This window comes from Mobula birostris, chromosome 14, assembly GCF_030028105.1.
Source record: "Mobula birostris isolate sMobBir1 chromosome 14, sMobBir1.hap1, whole genome shotgun sequence".
Classification (NCBI taxonomy): Eukaryota; Metazoa; Chordata; class Chondrichthyes; order Myliobatiformes; family Myliobatidae; genus Mobula; species Mobula birostris.
The window spans coordinates 77,181,200-77,198,952 of NC_092383.1; the positions used below are offsets into that span (position 1 = coordinate 77,181,200).

Sequence of the window (17,753 nt, forward strand, 5' to 3'; positions counted from 1 at the left end):
AAAAAAAGTCCCCACTGGCAGCACACTTCAGTGACAAGGAGTGGATAGCAAAACTCGCTTATCTGTGTGACATCTTCAACCTGCTCAATGAACTCAATTTTTCACTTCAGGGTAGAATGACAACTGTCTTCAGGTTGGCAGATAAAGTGTCTGCTTTCACAGCCAAACTGGAACTGTGGGGATGGCGAGTGGACAGGGGCATATCTGACATGTTCCCAACATTAGCTGGGATTTTGGGAGAGACTGAGGCTGCACCGTCCTTCTCACAGCTGGTGCGCGATCACCTATCTTCGCTGTCGACAGAATTCGAGCGTTACTTCCCTACCGCAAATGACCCAAGACGTGCAAAGGAGTGGGTCCGTGACCCATTTGTGAAGGTCCCTGGTGAATCATCCATGTCAGCGTAGGAAGAAGATCAACTCCTCGAGCTTGCAAATGACGGTAGGCTGAAAAGTATGTTTGATGTAACACCTCTGTCGGCATTCTGGATCAAAGTCAAGGCTGAATATCCTGAGACAGCCACGAACGCACTGAAAACGTTGCTTCCATTTCCAACATCATATCTCTGCAAAGCAGAGTTTTCTGCAATGAATGCCACAAAACTTAAATTGCGGAATGGACTGGACATAAGGAACCTCCTTATGCCTTATACAACAGGAATTCTGCAGATGCTGGAAATTCAAGCAACACACATCAAAGTTGCTGGTGAACGCAGCAGGCCAAGCAGCATCTGTAGGAAGAGTGCCAGGAGGGAGATCAGTGGGGAGGGATGGGGGGGACGAATGGACAAGGGAGTTGTGTAGGGAGCGATCCCTGCGGAATGCAGAGAGGGGGGGGGAGGGAAAGATGTGCTTAGTGGTGGGATCCCGTTGGAGGTGGCGGAAGTTACGGAGAATAATATGTTGGACCCGGAGGCTGGTGGGGTGGTAGGTGAGGACCAGGGGAACCCTATTCCTAGTGGGGTGGCGGGAGGATGGAGTGAGAGCAGATGTACGTGAAATGGGGGAGATGCGTTTAAGAGCAGAGTTGATAGTGGAGGAAGGGAAGCCCCTTTCTTTAAAAAAGGAAGACATCTCCCTCGTCCTAGAATGAAAAGCCTCATCCTGAGAGCAGATGCGGCAGAGACGGAGGAATTGCGAGAAGGGGATGGCGTTTTTGCAAGAGACAGGGTGAGAAGAGGAATAGTCCAGATAGCTGTGAGAGTCAGTAGGCTTATAGTAGACATCAGTGGATAAGCTGTCTCCAGAGACAGAGACAGAAAGATCTAGAAAGGGGAGGGAGGTGGCCTTTTATATATTGGCGAGACCCGACGCAGACTGGGAGACCGCTTTGCTGAACATCTACGCTCTGTCCGCCAGAGAAAGCAGGATCTCCCAGTGGCCACACATTTTAATTCCACTTCCCATTCCCATTCTGACATGTCTATCCACGGCCTCCTCTACTGTAGAGATGAAGCCACACTCAGGTTGGAGGAACAACACCCTATATTCCGTCTGGGTAGCCTCCAACCTGATGGCATGAACATCGACTTCTCTAACTTCCGCTAAGGACCCACCTCCCCCTCGCACCCCATCTGTTACTTATTTTTATGCACACATTCTTTCTCTCACTCTCTTTTTTCTCCCTCTGTCCCTCTGAATATACCTCTTGCCCATCCTCTGGGTCCCCCCCCCCCCCATCTTTCTTCCTGGACCTCCTGTCCCATGATCCTCTCATATCCCCTTTTGCCTATCACCTGTCCAGCTCTTGGCTCCATCCCTCCCCCTCCTGTCTTCTCCTATCATTTTGGATCTCCCCCTCCCCCTCCAACTTTCAAATCCCTTACTCACTCTTCCTTCAGTTAGTCCTGACGAAGGGTCTCGGCCTGAAACGTCGACTGCACCTCTTCCTACAGATGCTGCTTGGCCTACTGCGTTCACCAGCAACTTTGATGTGTGTTCCTTATGACTTATAATTGACTTATCACTATATTCATGCGAGGAAAATGTGCGCTGTGTTTTTAATATTAAATTCGTTAGATAAACCCTTTTAGAAACAAAATTGAGTTTATTAGTCTTATAGTTGACTTACCACCTATTTTCGGGTCCTGATTAACACCTCCCCCCCGCACCCCCCCGGGTCGGCTGGTCTGCAAGAATATTGTCAATATTAAACTGGTCCGCGGTGCAAAAAAGCTTGGGGACCCCTGTGTTATATAAACACAATGTGGTGTTAGTGTTAGTGGCAAAGTATTTGAATTTAGTTCTACACACCTTGATAAGCCCCTCCTCTTGTCCAGAAACCTTTGTTGAGCCCTGGATCTCATTGTTTGAAGCCTGTGATCAAAGGTTGTGTACTTGACACATGCCTATGAATGCATTGCCCTTGTCTTATGTTTCAACATTTAAATGGTGGAGCCTGTTACTATTATTTATCTACCAAAGTGAGGAGAATCAGCTGGAATGAGGAGCTCAGCATTCCTCTTGTTCAAAATGAACTGTAAATATTTGTGAGAGTTTTGTCCTTAAGCTTTGGGAAATGATTCAATATTTGTTTTCTTGATAAAGATAACTCAAATGATACAACAGAATGTTGGATCTGGGTGCTGTGCAATTGGCCTCAGCCACACTAGCATCATTTTGATCAGAGCTGAGGCATGAAACTAGATTTTGTCAGTTATGCGGTGCAGAGACTGTTCTTTATGGTTCAAAGTAAATTTATTATCAAAGTACGTATGCCACCATATGCTACCATATACATTTTCTTGTGGGCCTTCTCAGTAGGTACAAAGAAATAGAATTAATGAAAAACAATATGCAGGCAAACAAACAGTTTGCAAAAGATGACAAACTGTGCAAATACAAAAATGAATAATACAGATAACATAAGCTGCAAAGACCTTGAAAGTGTGTTCGTTGGTTGTGGAATCTGTTCACTGTTGAGGTGAGTGAAGTTATCCATGCTGGTTCAAGAGCCTGATGGTTGAAAGGTAATAACTGTTCCTGAACCTGGTGATGTGGAACCTAAGGCCCCTGTGCCTCCCTCTCGATGGCAGTAGCGAGAAGAGAGTATAGCCTTGGATGGGTGTGGGTCCTTAATGATGGATCCTGCTTCTCTGTGGCAGCCCTCCTTATAACTGTGCTCAATAGTGGGGAGGGCGTGCTATCCACCTCCACCTCCGATTCCTGATGGTGATGCATTCAGTCAAATTGCAATGGACAGGTAGAGTTCCCCTTATCCGAAAATCCAAAATCCAAAAACAAAAATTTTTCGAGCACTGACATGACGTCGTTGTCGTTAGGTTGCAACTGGAATTTCCAGTTGGCGGAGGATTTCCCTCCACACTGCTCTGACATATTGGAAAATCATGTACTCAGCAAGTTACAGCAGTGGTTTGCCTTTGCCTTCTGCCGGGAGAGTTTAAAGAGATCACCACCCCTTGCAGTGGATGACCAGGATGACTAAGTGCCTTGTCGTGATCTTAGCGCTCCACAAACGCCTGTGGCCTGCCTTCATGACCGTTGGACCATTCGTCAGTCTCCTCCACTCAACATGCCAGGGCCAGACTTCACACGCTGGGACAGGCAGATCCCCTACCTCACCGAGGGTCAAAGACCCATCGGCTACCCTCACCTGGTTTGGCCCGTCTGCCGAGACGGTTTACCGGGGTGTGGCCGCTGCGCGTGCTACAGCTACTTGGAGCCACAGGTGAGAGCTGAGCACCAGGTGGGGACCAGAGGTGGACGAGCTGCCCTGAAAAAGCGCACGGCAGGCCCCCCCCCACCAGAGGTGCTACCCCTCCCTAGACACCCCATACACCCATGACGTCACAAATGGAAAATTCCACAAGGTTTTTGGGAGTTTCCCAGACGATGTGACATATGTAATGAAGACAAGTTAATGAAAATACTGCATAAAGTGAAACATTGGGACCCCACAGAGCTGTGCTCTCAAGTACACTCCCTATAAACTCATGGCTGCATTGCTGGATCCTGCTCTTAACTCCACCTATAAAATTGTGGGTGATGTCACCATAGGGAGCCATGTCTCAAATCATGATCAATCAGAGTACAGGAGAGAAAAAAAGAGCCTGGTGACGTGTGTCATGAAAACAGCCTCATCCTTAATGTCAGCAAAACAAAACTGTTGGTTGTTGACTTCAGGATGGAAGGTAGGGATGCTTCCGTTTTCCTGTCTGCATTAACAGAGCTGAGGTTGAGAAGGTTGAGAGCTCTAGGTTACCAAGAGTGCATATCACCAAGACCCCGAACCTGTCCAACCACATTGAACCACAGCTAAGGAAGATCACCAGTGCCTCTACTTCCTCAGGTGGGTCAAGAAATTTGGCACATCCCTTCGACCTTCTCCAATTTTGAGCAATGCTCCACAGAAAGCATCCTATTCAGATATGTCGCAGATTGTTATGGCAACCGTGCTGCCTGTGACTGCAAGAAAATGTAGAGAGTTGTGGATACAGTTCAGAAAATCAAGGAAACCAGTTTCCCCTCCATGGACTTTTCGCTGCCCCAGTAAATCACCCAGCACTGTCAAAGACCCCACCTATCCCAGACAGCGTACCCCCTCCTAATGGACAGAAAAGATAAAAGCCTTCTAACCCACTGTTATGACTGTTGAATGGTTCCCTGGTACAATAAGATAGACTCTTAATCTCACAGATTACTCTGTACCTTGCACCTTATTGTCTACCTGCACTACACTTTCTCTGTAACTAACACTTTGTTCTACATTCTGTATTGTTTTATCTTGTGCTACCTCAATGCACTGCTGGAATGAATTGATCTGTATGAATGGTAGCCAAGTCATACACAAGGAACTTTGCAGATACTGGAAACCCAAAGCAACACAAACTAAATGCTAACAAGAGGAATTCTGCAGATGCTGGAAATTCAAGCAACACGCATCAAAGTTGCTGGTGAGCGCAGCAGGCCAGGCAGCATCTCTAGGAAGAGGTACAGTCGATGTTTCAGGCTGAGACCCTTTGTCAGGACTAGCTGAAGGAAGAGTTAGTAAGAGATTTGAAAGTTGGAGGGGGAGGGGGAGATCCAAAATGATAGGAGGAGACAGGAGGGGGAGGGATGGAGCCAAGTGCTGGACAGGTGATTGGCAAAGGGGATATGAGAGGATCATGGGACAGGAGGTCCGGGGAGTAGGAAAAGGGGGGGGGGAACCCAGAGGATGGGCAAGGGGTATAGTCATAGGGACAGAGGGAGAAAAAGGAGAGTGAGAGAAAGAACGTGTGTATAAAAATAAATAACGGATGGGGTACAAGGGGGAGGTGGGGCATTAGCAGAAGTTGGAGAAGTTAATGTTCATTCCATCAGGTTGGAGGCTATCCAGACGGAATATAAGGCGTTGTTCCTACAACCTGAGTGTGGCTTCATCTTTACAGTAGAGGAGGCGGTGAATAGACATGTCAGAATGGGAATGGGATGTGGAATTAAAATGTGTGGCCACTGGGAGATCCTGCTTTCTCTGGCGGACAGAGCGTAGGTGTTCAGCAAAGCGGTCTCCCAGTCTGTGTTACGTCTCGCCAATATATAGAAGGCCACATCGGGAGCACCAGACGCAGTGTATCACCCCAGCCGACTCACAGGTGAAGTGTCGCCTCACCTGGAAGGACTGTCTGGGGCCCTGAATGGTGGTAAGGGAGGAAGTGTAAGGGCATGTGTAGCACTTGTTCCGCTTACAAGGATAAGTGCCAGGAGGGAGATCAGTGGGGAGGGATGGGGGGGACGAATGGACAAGGGAGTCGCGAGGGGAGCGATCCCTGCGGAAAGCAGAGAGAGGTGGGGAGGGAAAGATGTGCTTAGTGGTGGGATCCCGTTGGAGGTGGCGGAAGTTACAGAGAATAATATGTTGGACCCAGAGGCTGGTGGGGTGGTAGGTGAGGACCAGGGGAACCCTATTCCTAGTGGGGTGGCGGGAGGATGGAGTGAGAGCAGATGTGTGTGAAATGGGGGAGATGCGTTTGAGAGCAGAGTTGATACTGGAGGACGGGAAGCCCCTTTCTTTAAAAAAGGGGGACATCTCCCTCGTCCTGGAATGAAAAGCCTCATCCTGAGAGCAGATGCGGCGGAGACGGAGGAATTGCAAGTAGGGGATGGCATTTTTGCAAGAGACAGGGTGAGAAGAGGAATAGTCCAGATAGCTGTGAGAGTCAGTAGGCTTATAGTAGACATCAGTGGATAAGCTGTCTCCAGAGATAGAGACAAAGATCTAGAAAGGGGAGGGAGGTGTCGGAAATGGACCAGGTAAACTTGAGGGCAGGGTGAAAGTTGGAGACAAAGTTGATAAAGTCAACGAGCTCAGCATGCGTGCAGGAAGCAGCGCCAATGCAGTCGTCGATGTAGCGAAGGAAAAGTGGGGGACAGATACCAGAATAGGTTCGGAACATAGATTGTTCCACAAAGCCAACAAAAAGGCAGCCATAGCTAGGACCCATGCGGGTGCCCATAGCTACACCTTTAGTTTGGAGGAAGTGGGAGGAGCCAAAGGAGAAGTTATTAAAAGTAAGGACTAATTCCGCTAGATGGAGTAGGGTGGTGGTAGAGGGGAACTGATTAGATCTGGAGGAACTCAACTGGTCAGGCCGCATCTATGGAAATGAATAAACGGTCGACGTATGGGGCTAAGTCCCTTCTTTAGGACTGAAAAGGAAGGGGAAGATGCCAGAATAAAAAAGGATGGGGGGGGGTTAGTGGAAGGAGGATAGCCAGAAGGTGATAAGTGAAGCTGGATGGGTGGGAAAAGTAAAGGGCTGGAGAGAAGAGTCTGATTGGATGGAGAGTGGACCGTTGGAGCAAGGAAAGGAGGAGAGGACCCAGGGGGAGGTGATAGGTGAGAAAAGTAAAGAGGTGAGAGTGGGGAACAGACCACAAGCATGCAATCCCTCCATCATTAACGAACAGTTGCAGCAGTGTGTACTATCTACAAGATGCACTGCAAAAACACACCAAAGTTCCTAAGGCAGCACCTTCCAGACCCACAACCACTACCATCTAGAACAGGGGTCGGCAACCTTTTTGCCTCTGGGAGCCAGATCGTGTATTAATGAGCGGACGGTGGGCCAGCTAAGTGCCATAAAAACTTGAAATATGGGAATTATCCATTTAAATACATCTAGTTATGTTTTGCCTCAGATTAATGAATAATGCATGCTAGAAAATCATTTGTGCTTAACCAAGGATGCCAATTAGTAATCAAGGAACTTAGTTTAGTTGCAATTTATTTCAATCAAGGCATATTTTGAATATATTAAAAGGACACAAAGAATCTTTAAACATAAAACGTATGAACATGATGCATTGAATGGTGGTAAATTAAGTATAATAAAAACGAAAATTCTAATGCAAACAGTCAATAAATCAATGTGAAACTTCATGCTGTTTGTTGCTTGAAAGCTTCTCAATATTGGGTGTCAGACTTGTTGATGCCAAGAGCAAGACATTATCCAGATGGGCATCAGTCAATCTTGTTCTCAAATGGTTCTTGGTGAAAATAATTGCTCACACAGATAAGCGCTGCCAAACAATGATGCCATCTATTTTGCATGGTTCACTAAGTTAGGATACTTCTCACTTGGATGAATATATTTTCTATAGAAGTCAAGCACTGACACATCTTCAGAATGAAATTTCGATCTCAATATGTCGTCACACTGCATCTCAATCAATTCCATTTGAAAAATTTCTGATGCGGTGTCCACTTTTTAAGACAGTACGCTTTGAGACTTCGTAGCTGGCAAGGGTATTTCCCTTATTTTCACTGTGTTTCTTGGCAAAAAATGACGTTTGTTTTCCGAATCTAGCCTTCATTCTCTCAACTTCATCCTTCCTTGCTTGCCCAGTAAACTTGTTAAAATTTCCACTATGGCAGGTCTCGTAATGTCGCCTGATATTTGCCACCTTTTTCACAGCAACATTTTCTAGGCAAATGAGACAAACTAGTTTCCCAGGTTGCTCGATGAAGAAGTAATCTAGTGTCAAAGTGACTTGGAAATTTCGGCACTCAGTGTCTACCTTCCTGCGTTTTGCATACATTGCCATTGGAATTTTTTTCTTCAATTTTATTTCGAAATGCGAGTTATTCAACAAGTATCGTAGCACATGTAAATATCGGGATATTTAGCGTGGATTTCTTGTTAAAATATAGTGACGCTGTTTCTGTTTACAAATTTGAGCGATCCCATCTTTCCGCATCCGCGGAGAGTATCTAATACATATTAATAAGGTAGTCCGCCTTTCCGTCATTTGTATATGCCAGTGTTTGGTTTGGAACAAAATGGAACCTGGGGCCAGTGTAACAAGATGCCATGCATGTCCATTAGTGTGGTTGCGTGAAACACTCAGAATAAGGAAAAATCGCTTGCGAGCTGGATAGGCATAGTATCCCAATATTTGCTCGCGGGACAGTCAAAATACCTTTGTGGGCCGGATTTGGCCCGCGGGCCATAGGTTGCCTACCCCTGATCTAGAAGGACGAGAACAGCAGCTACCTGGGAACACCACCACTTGGAAATCCCGCTCTAAGTCACTCACCATCCTGACTTCGGAAACATTTTGCCATTCCTTCATTGTCACTGAGTCAAAATCATAGAATTCCCTTCCTGACAAACACCTCAGGGACTGCAGCGGTTCACAAGGCAGCTCATCACCACCTTCTCAAGGGCAACTAGGGATGGGCAATAAATGCTGGCTGAGCTGATGACACCCACATCCCACAAATGAATACATTTTTAAAAATGTGGCAGTAGTGAACCAATTTATCTCATCTGCAATATTCATGCGCCAGGTATCTGAGATGCCATTCTTTGTCATTGGTATTCTCCACCACAATGAGTAGATGATACTTCATTACTTGAATTCTTATTTCCGTGCTGTTATTTATTTTGTTAATGCCTGTGTGTGTGTTTTTTTTCATTTCAGTAATCTTAGCTCCGGCATCAACTGAAGTCCAAGGATGCCTCCTGCAGCTGGAGGACCGCAGGAGTACACCCCACCAGATGGCGGATGGGGATGGGCCGTGGTGTTCGGATCCTTTATCTCCATTGGTTTCTCCTACGCTTTTCCCAAAGCCATAACGGTCTTCTTCAAGGAAATCAAAGAGATCTTTAATTCCACTGACAGCCAGGTTTCCTGGATCTCTTCCATAATGCTGGCGGTGATGTACGCTGGTGGTGAGTGTGCAAAAAGGGGAGGATACAGGGGCTGACCTGCAAAATATACTTGCATTTGGATAACACCTAGAATGATAATTAGTTAACGTCAGCCATTATTTATGAGCATCCTCTCATAATAAACCAATTCTACAGCAGACTGGTCAGCAGAGAAAGCTCATTAGTAGCAGTCTCGATATGTATGTGTCTGGGACAAAGACACAGAAATATCATTGTAGACACTCCCAACCTTTACCAAATGCCCCCTTCTAGAAAGCGCTGTAGTGTTATTAAAGCAAAAACTTCACACCATCTCAAAAGTTTCTTCCTCCAGGCAGTTAATTGGATCAGCCATCCAGTTAGTTCCCCCCCTCCCCACCCCCTCTATATATTACCTCAGTCACTGCACTGTTCTACAAACACTTTAAACCACTTTTTATAATGCTGTTTACATTGTAAGTACATGCTGGTATTAGGCACATCTTGTTCCATATTCGTCCTTTAACCTCTACATTTATTTTTATATAATTCTTTATTCTTTCTGATTGTTGACTGCTATTGTTTTTGTTGCATGTCACGCCAACACGTCACAGCAATTTCCTAATACATGTGAATAAAGTTGATTTTCGGTCCTTGATCCATCTTGCACCATCTCAGCCTTTGGCTGCATTCAGCTAAGTATTTTTTCCTCTATATGTAAGATGGGAAACACTGCAATCTGTTTTTTTGTTAACAACAACAAACTTCCAGGAGGAGCATTGTGATAAATTACATTGATGGAATAACACAGCAGTCTCGATGGGCCGAATGGCCCAATCCTGCTCCGATGTCTTATGGACTGGCAACTTTGAGGTTTAAGTGATGCTGAATGAAGGATAAATACAGGCCAGGGAAACTACCCCTGGGTCTTTTGTTAAATAATCTGGGGTTGGGCTTAATATTTCATCTAAAAGGGGCACCTTTGTCAGTTCTGCAACATCTCCATACTGCACTCAGACCATCAGTCTGGATTACATGCACATTACATGCAGAAATAGAGTCATATCCGGCAGAGACTTTATGCTTGTGGTCCAGGTGCATCGCTATATCAGGGGCTCCCAATCTTGTTTTATGCCATAGACTCCTACCATTAATCGAGGGGCCCGCGGATCCCAAGTTGGGAAGCCCTGCTATACCTGAACCTGCTTGATTCTGAAAATTACAGTACATTCAACTTAGATCAAATTTTTGACCATTCCTATCTTTTCTCAGTGCTATGCAATTTAGCCCACACCGCTGTTCTGTCTCCTAAACACTGCACATTTCCCCTTTTCCAACAGACATCCCATATCCTATTGAGGAAGCTATTAAATCTGCTTTCTCCACAACAGTTCATGGTGTATTTTTGGCCATTGCTCTCCCAGTTAATTATCTATGTTTTCTTTTGCCATTTGTTCTAAATCTATGCCTTCAGCTTACTGAAACTTCTGTCATATTTACATACTTCACAAAATTCTTCACAGTTTTGAATGCTTTTGTTAACTCTTGCTTAACCTTCTCTGCTGTTACAAGAACAGGATTAGCTTTCTCTGTGCTCTAGATAATTACAATCATTTGTTCTTGGCATTTGTTTATATTACATAGAACTTGGCGTGAGTGTTGGCAGATGATCACAAATAGTGATGAGCCACCAACCCATTGTATTTTAATAACACGGAGTTGGTGGACAAATGGATCTTGTTCTGTGCCCTATGACTCCAAGACTCTATAGTTGTATAATTGTGAGCAAATCCACTCTATTCTGTCATAAATAACACTAATGCGGACATGCTTTGCTTCTTAAATATCAATCTATTATTTTTCTTGGACTCGTGGATCCTTCACTGCTCCATGAGAGCATAAGAAACTGAAGGAGGGGTGGTCCCTTATGCATTTTTGCCATTAAGTAATACCATGACTAAGATTTTACCTCAGTACCATTTGCTTGTCCTATCCCTGGGATCTATCAACCTCAGCAACTAAGCCTCAACTGTTCCTTTGGGTAGTGAATGTCAGACATTCACCACCTTCTGCAAAATGAAGCTTCTCATTGAAACCTGTACGGTGTTTATTGTGAGACTGACCAGCGCTTCTGGACAGTGCAGCCAAGGGGAAACATCATCCATGCTCTTCCTTGTAAAGCCCTGTAAATACTTTTTGCATTACCAATAAATACCTGGACTGGATTCAACTTGTAAACACATGGTCAACTGTGGATTTTTGCTTTGATTGGCCAACAGCCACTTTGAAATCCAAAGGAATGCATTTGCTTGTCTAGTTGCCTGAAAAAGGGATGGGGGCTGTCCGTTTTCCCCAATCAGAAGCCAAGTTTGGCCTTGCCCTCTGATACTTCCTGCTTTTTGTGCTACTGACTGGCTGGCCTCATTTGCACAGCCAGCAGGCAACAGAAAAGTAGGACTTTTGTTCCAGAACCTCTGGTTGCAAAGTCCTGTGAACCACTGCCCATGTATGCTGCAAGCAAAATCAGAGTAGAATGATTGACTTTCACCTTTCAATTAAAAATGTGCTGTGGTGTTGTTGAGTAGTCCAGGTACAGGGATGGCTTGTTGAGTTTTGCCCTATCACATTCTAATGATTATCCATCATTATTGTGGTACAGACACTGTACAGCACTGTAGTGTAAGAAACCACTCATACCGTGGAATATTCTGTGTGGTGTGCTGACTGTACGGAATTTGCCTGTTAAACACGCGATTTTCTGGACGTTCTGGCTTTCTCCCACATTGGAATTGATTTATTATTGTCAAATGTATCAAGATACAGTGAAAAGCTTGTCTTGCATACTGTTATACAGATCAATTCAGTGCTTTGAGGTAGAACAAGGTAGCACAAAAACAATGCAGAATGAAGTAATACAGATACAGGGAAACAATAAGGTGCAAGATCATAACAAGTTAGATTGTGAGGTCAAGATCCAACATTGTACTAGGGAACTATGTAATAGACGTTACAGCCAGATAGAAACTGTCCTTGAGCTTGGTGGCAGGCACTTTCAGGGTTTTGTACCTTTTGCTCAAAAGGAAGAGGTGAGAAGAAGGAGTGTCCAAGGTGGATGGGGTCTTTGGTTCTGCTGCTGCTTTACTGAGGCATTTCACGGAAGGGAGGCTGGTTTCTGTGATGTGTTGAGCTGTTTCCACAACTCTCTGCAGTTTCTTGCAGTCACATGCAGAGCAGTTCCCATACCAAGCTGTAATGCTTCCAGGTAGGATGTTTTCCATGGCGCAGCGATAGAAAATGGTAAGGGTTGACGTGGACGTGCGGAATTTCTTTAGCCTTCTGAAGAGTAGTGGTGTTGGTGACCTCTCCAGGCTATCATACCTATGTGGTTGGACTGGAGCAGGCTGTTGGTGATATTCACTCATGTTGGGAGCATTTATATCACTTTGCATCTTGAAGTCAATGCCCAGCTCTTTTGTTCTGTTGGCATTAAGGGAGAGGTCTAGACACCATGTCACTAACCTCTCTACCTCCTTCATGTAGTCCAATTCATTGCTAGTTGAGATTCAGCCCACTATGATGGTATCATCTACAAACTTGTAGATGGAGTTAGAGCAGAATCTGGTCATGCATGTCAAAGTGTTCGGATATGGTCCAAGTGCAGAGAGAGAGACATTGAAGTGGGTCAACAGTTCATTGACTTCCTGCAGAATTTAAGAGAAAAGAAAAACAATAAATGCTATGTCAACAAGGTTGTTAACCAAAACTCTCAAACTCAATGTTAATGTCAACACTGCAGCTGGAAGCAATAACTAAATGCTAAATTCCTTTTAAGGCATCAGTTGAAACGGTAATTCTCTTTCTTGTACAAGGAAGAGGGTAAGCAAGGAGCGTAAATGTTGCTGTGCTTTTGGTCAAGTCTTGACAAGACTAGAACGAAAAGAAAGGAGTTCAATGCCACCATAATGAAACAGTATTTAGCTGGAGCATGCACACTCACGAGTACGATCGTTGAACCTGTTCTGTAGCCTACCCGCACGGGCGCGTAGACTGCACAGCAGCGTCTGTGGTTGTGACAATGCAGTCATGAGTGCATAAGGAGTAGGGTGGGGGGCTGCAAATGATAAAAACTCTTGGAGCACCACAGTTTAGAATAATTGTTGTGGAGGTGTTGCTGCCTATTTGTATTGATTGTAGTCTGTCGGTCAGGAAGTTAAAGATCCAGTAGTAGAGGGATGCATTTTCTCCCAGGGTCCTATGTTTGGTGATTACATCCCAAACGTCTGCGGGTTGCCTCCTTCTGTGTAGGGGGATGGTATAATTGTGGGCAGCAGGGTAGTGTCGTGGTTAGGACACTTTACAGTACAGGCGACCTGAGTTTAATTCCCACCGCTGCCTGGAAGGAGTTTGTATGTTCTCCCCATGACCGCATGGATTTCCTCCCACAGTCCCAAGATGTACTGGTCAGTAGGTTAATTGGTCATTGTGAATTGTCTGGTGATTAAGCTAGGATTAAATCGGGATTGCTGAGCGGTGTGGCTTGAGGGGCCAAAAGGGCCTATTTTGTGCTGTATCTCAAGAAATAAATAAATAATCCATTGAGAGTTGAGAAAGTGACAAGAATAAAAATAGGATAATTGTTGAATGGGAGAAAAGGGGTGGTTTATGGTTGATGTAAATGCAGTGAGCTCAAGAGCCTATTTTCCTGGTGTCTGTCCCGATGAGAAATTAGCTATTTAGTTAAAATACTTTACGTTCTGAATAATGGTTTGCCATTTCCCACCTTACCATCTCAATCTACCTTTTAGTAGACCTGTAGGTCCTTATCAAGCTCTTGAAATTCTCCCCAAGGTGTGGAGCCTAGAATTAGACACAGTTTTTCAGCTGAGGCTTATGCAATGATTTTTAAAAAAATATATTTACGGTAATCTGCTCACTTTCTTACTCTAAGGAAACCTAGTCATCTCTAAACTGAGAGATTTGCAGTATCAGAATACTGGCTTTTGGCTCAGGAGAGATTTCTGACAGAGCAAATGACATGTTCTGGATTGGACGACGGAGTAAAGGACTTACTGTTGAGTCACGGGAAGAGATGGAGAACGAATAGTGCAGGAACGCTGCCGACAAAAGATTCAACAAGTTCAAATTCAAGTTTATTGTCATTCAACCATCCACACGTACACAACTAAATGAAACACAGTTCCTCTGGGACCAAAGTGCAAAACACAGTGCATACATCACATTCAGTGCATCAAATAATACTACCACAATAATATTAACAGATTTTAAAAAAGTGTTTCATAGATGTACAAGTTGACATAAACTGCATATGGTTAGATATGCAACAGTATGCTGTTACTGGCACTGTTCTGAATGATGTGTACGGGGTGGTAGCAGGGTATTCAGAAGTCTCACAGCCTGGGGGAAGCAGCTGTTTCTTGTCCTAACAGGTCTTGTTCTTGTACTGCGGTACCTTCTGCCCGACGGCAGGTGGTCAAAGAGATTGTGGGACAGATGGGGGAGGGGGGGATCCTTGACAATGTTGAGGGCCGTGCTGCTGACATGTGTCCTGGATAAGAAGGAGAGAAACCCTGATGATTCTTTCAGCAGTCCTCACAATCTGTTGCATGGTCTTTTGGTCGGATGCCTTGTATTTCCCATAGCAGACGGTAATACAGCTGGTCGGGATACTCTCAGTGGCACTCTGCTAGAACATGGTTAGAATGGAGGGGAACAGAACTATTTAACAGCATTACCATGGCTACATTAACATTAATAGTTGGCACGTAAGTGATATGCTGAAGGCCTATTTCTGCGCTGTACAACACTTTGACTTTCTAACAGGAGGCCCTAAGCTACTTAATGCACTTAAAGTTATTCCAAACAAATCTCGGATCATGCTAGCCTTGGAATGAATCCAGATTGCACTTTCTGTTGGTTTAGTCAAGCCGGAGAAGAAGAAGGGATTACTAATAGGTTCACAGTCACACTTCGGACCCCAGACCGCTTTAAATACATTACTGATCTAATTTCCACCCCCCCACCCCCAGTTTTTAATTATGTTTGACAATGTCCTTCATTTAATTCCTCTGAAGAAATTGTGTTGATATGTGACTTAGATTCTGGTAACAGTTGTGACTGGCATATCGCCATTTTCTGTGTAGATATGCCACGGTCTGTTTTCATTATCACAGATCTTCCTGCTACTCGCTGTTCAACAGGATGTGGCAGCAGTATATGAAGCTGCCTTCATGTATTTCCCCTCTCTATGCCTCTCCAATGGCTTTTGTATTCATTTTTGGTCCCTGGCTATCACCAGCAAGGCCAGTGTTTGTTGCCCATCCTAAGTTGCCCTTTAGAAGGTGGTGATTAGTCAGCTTTATGAACCTCTGCAGTCCTGGGCAGATTCTCCTGCAGTGCTGTTGGAAAAGGAGACCCTAGAGTGAGATGATGGTGCATTCCTAAGTCATGATCATAGGAGGGAATCTGCAGATAGCGGTGTTCAACTGAGCCTTCAGCCCTTCTAACCTTCTTGGTTAAGGTTGTGGTACCCTGGCTAAGTAACTGCAGTGTATTTTGTAGGTGTTAGGGTAACGCAGTTATAGCGCCAATGATCACTGATTTGACTTCTATTCCTGCCGTTGTCTGTAAGAGTTTGTGCACTCTCCGCATGACCACATGAGTTTCCTCCAGGTGCTCTGGTTTCTTCCCACAGTCCAAAGCTAGGTGGGTTAAGAAAGGTTAGTAAGTTGTGGGCATACAGTGTTGACAGTGGAAGCAGTTGGAGTATTGGTTGTTGAAGCAAACCATATGCTCGAAGTACTTGTGACAAATAAAGCTGATTTTAAATCTTCAGTGTGTAGCCACTTCAAGATCCAAGATCGTTTATTGTCATTCTTCAGTAAACAAAAGTAAAGGAGAACAAAATAAATTATTACTCCAGATCCGATGCAGCATAAAGAACACAACAGGCAAAATAAACACAATAAATCTAAATATAAAAGCAATCCTATAAAATACAACGTATACGTAACTGCTGTATTCACAGACTGATTTATGTACATAAAGTGATGCTAGATGATGTGGATGTAGAGGTGGCGGGGTAGGTGAATGGGTGGAGGTGTGGATCAGCCTGACGGCTTGGGAGAAGTCGTTGTTTTTGAGTCTAGTGGTCCTGGTTTGGATGCTGCGTATCTTCATCCATGATGGGACTGAAGTGAATGCTTCGGGTGATTGCTTTGTCATGGATCACTTTGAACTTCTTGTGAATTGTTGGCTCTGCGCTGATCAGGCAAGTGGAGAGTACGCCATCAGTGGTTCAATACTTCCATTTAATATCAGAGAATGTATACAGTATACAACCTGAAATTTTTACTCTTCACAGACATCCATGAAACAGAGAGAAAAAGCATCTAAAAAATGAATGCTGAAAAATGTTGACATCTCCAAAGCTCCCCTCCCCTTCCCAGGCACAAGCAGCAGCAAACACATCAACTCTCCCCACACTTGCTCCAGCAAAAGCATCAACTCTCTCCCCACCTCCTTCCCCAACTTGCTCCAGCATTCCCACCTCCCACCACTCACCATGCAAACAATAGCAAATCCCCAGAGACCATGAGAGTCCATCCAGGAATGCAGCCCATCCCAACACTTAAGATGTCTCAAACAGGCTCTCTCTCTCTCACTAACTTGTAGATGGAAAAATGGGCAATGGGGTGTCAGTTGTTGAACCATGACTGTATACTCAGCCTTTTCCCTGCTCTTGTAGCCACGGTAAATAGGTGGCTGATCCAGCTGAGTTTCTGGTCAATGACAACCCCGGGATATTGTATATGAGATATTTAATGGTGGTAATATCTTTGGGTGTCATGGTAGTGTTGCAGTTAGTTTAGTGATGTTACAGTGCCAGCAGCCCAGGTTCGGTTCTGCCACTGTCTGTAATGAGGTTGGACGTTCTCCCCATGACCATGTGGAATTTCTCAGGGTGCTCTGGTTTCCTCCTGCATTCCGAAGACAAGTGGGTTATTCGGGTGACTGAGTGGCACGGGTGTGTTGTGCTGGAAGGGCCTGTCACTGTGCTGTATCTCCAAAAATGAGAAGAAATGAGGGAGGTTAAATTCTCTTATCGGAGAGAACTACTGTACGGCACTTTTGTAGTGTAAATATTACTTGCCACCTTTCAGCTCCTGTCTAAATCTTGCCACATGTAAGTGGGCCTCCTTAATTTCTTGAGAAGTCACAAATAAAATTTAATTTTGTGCATCCATTTGTGAAAATCTTCACTTCAGATCTTACGATGGAAGGAAGGTTATTGGTGATGATAGCTGGGCCTATAACATTGCCCTAAGGAACCCCTGCAGTGATGCTTTGGGCTGGGATGTTTGACACACCACAATCGTAATCATCTTACTTTGTATGAAGTATGACTCCAGCCTTCGGGGTGTTTCCTACTTGATGCCACAATTGGTTAAATGTTGCATTGATAACCAAGGCTGTGATGAGATATGATGGTAAGCTGTCCTGGCAAAACTGAAGCTAGGTATTATTGAATAGATTCAAAAAGTTCAAAATAATTTATTGTCAATGTATGTATAAATTATACAACCTTGAGATTTGTCCCTCA

General features: G+C 44.7%; 1 protein-coding gene across 2 annotated transcripts in view; it reads left to right on the top strand.

Annotated features, from left to right (window-relative positions):
- LOC140209997 (monocarboxylate transporter 1-like) overlaps positions 1 to 17,753 on the top strand; it is a 59,359-nt gene that overhangs the window by 13,579 nt on the left and 28,027 nt on the right. For both annotated transcript variants that reach the window (XM_072278715.1, XM_072278716.1), the window contains exon 2: positions 8,925 to 9,175. In XM_072278715.1, coding sequence (XP_072134816.1) covers positions 8,959 to 9,175 — 217 coding nt within the window. In that variant the 5' untranslated portion in view covers positions 8,925 to 8,958. The remainder of the gene's footprint in view (positions 1 to 8,924; positions 9,176 to 17,753) is intronic.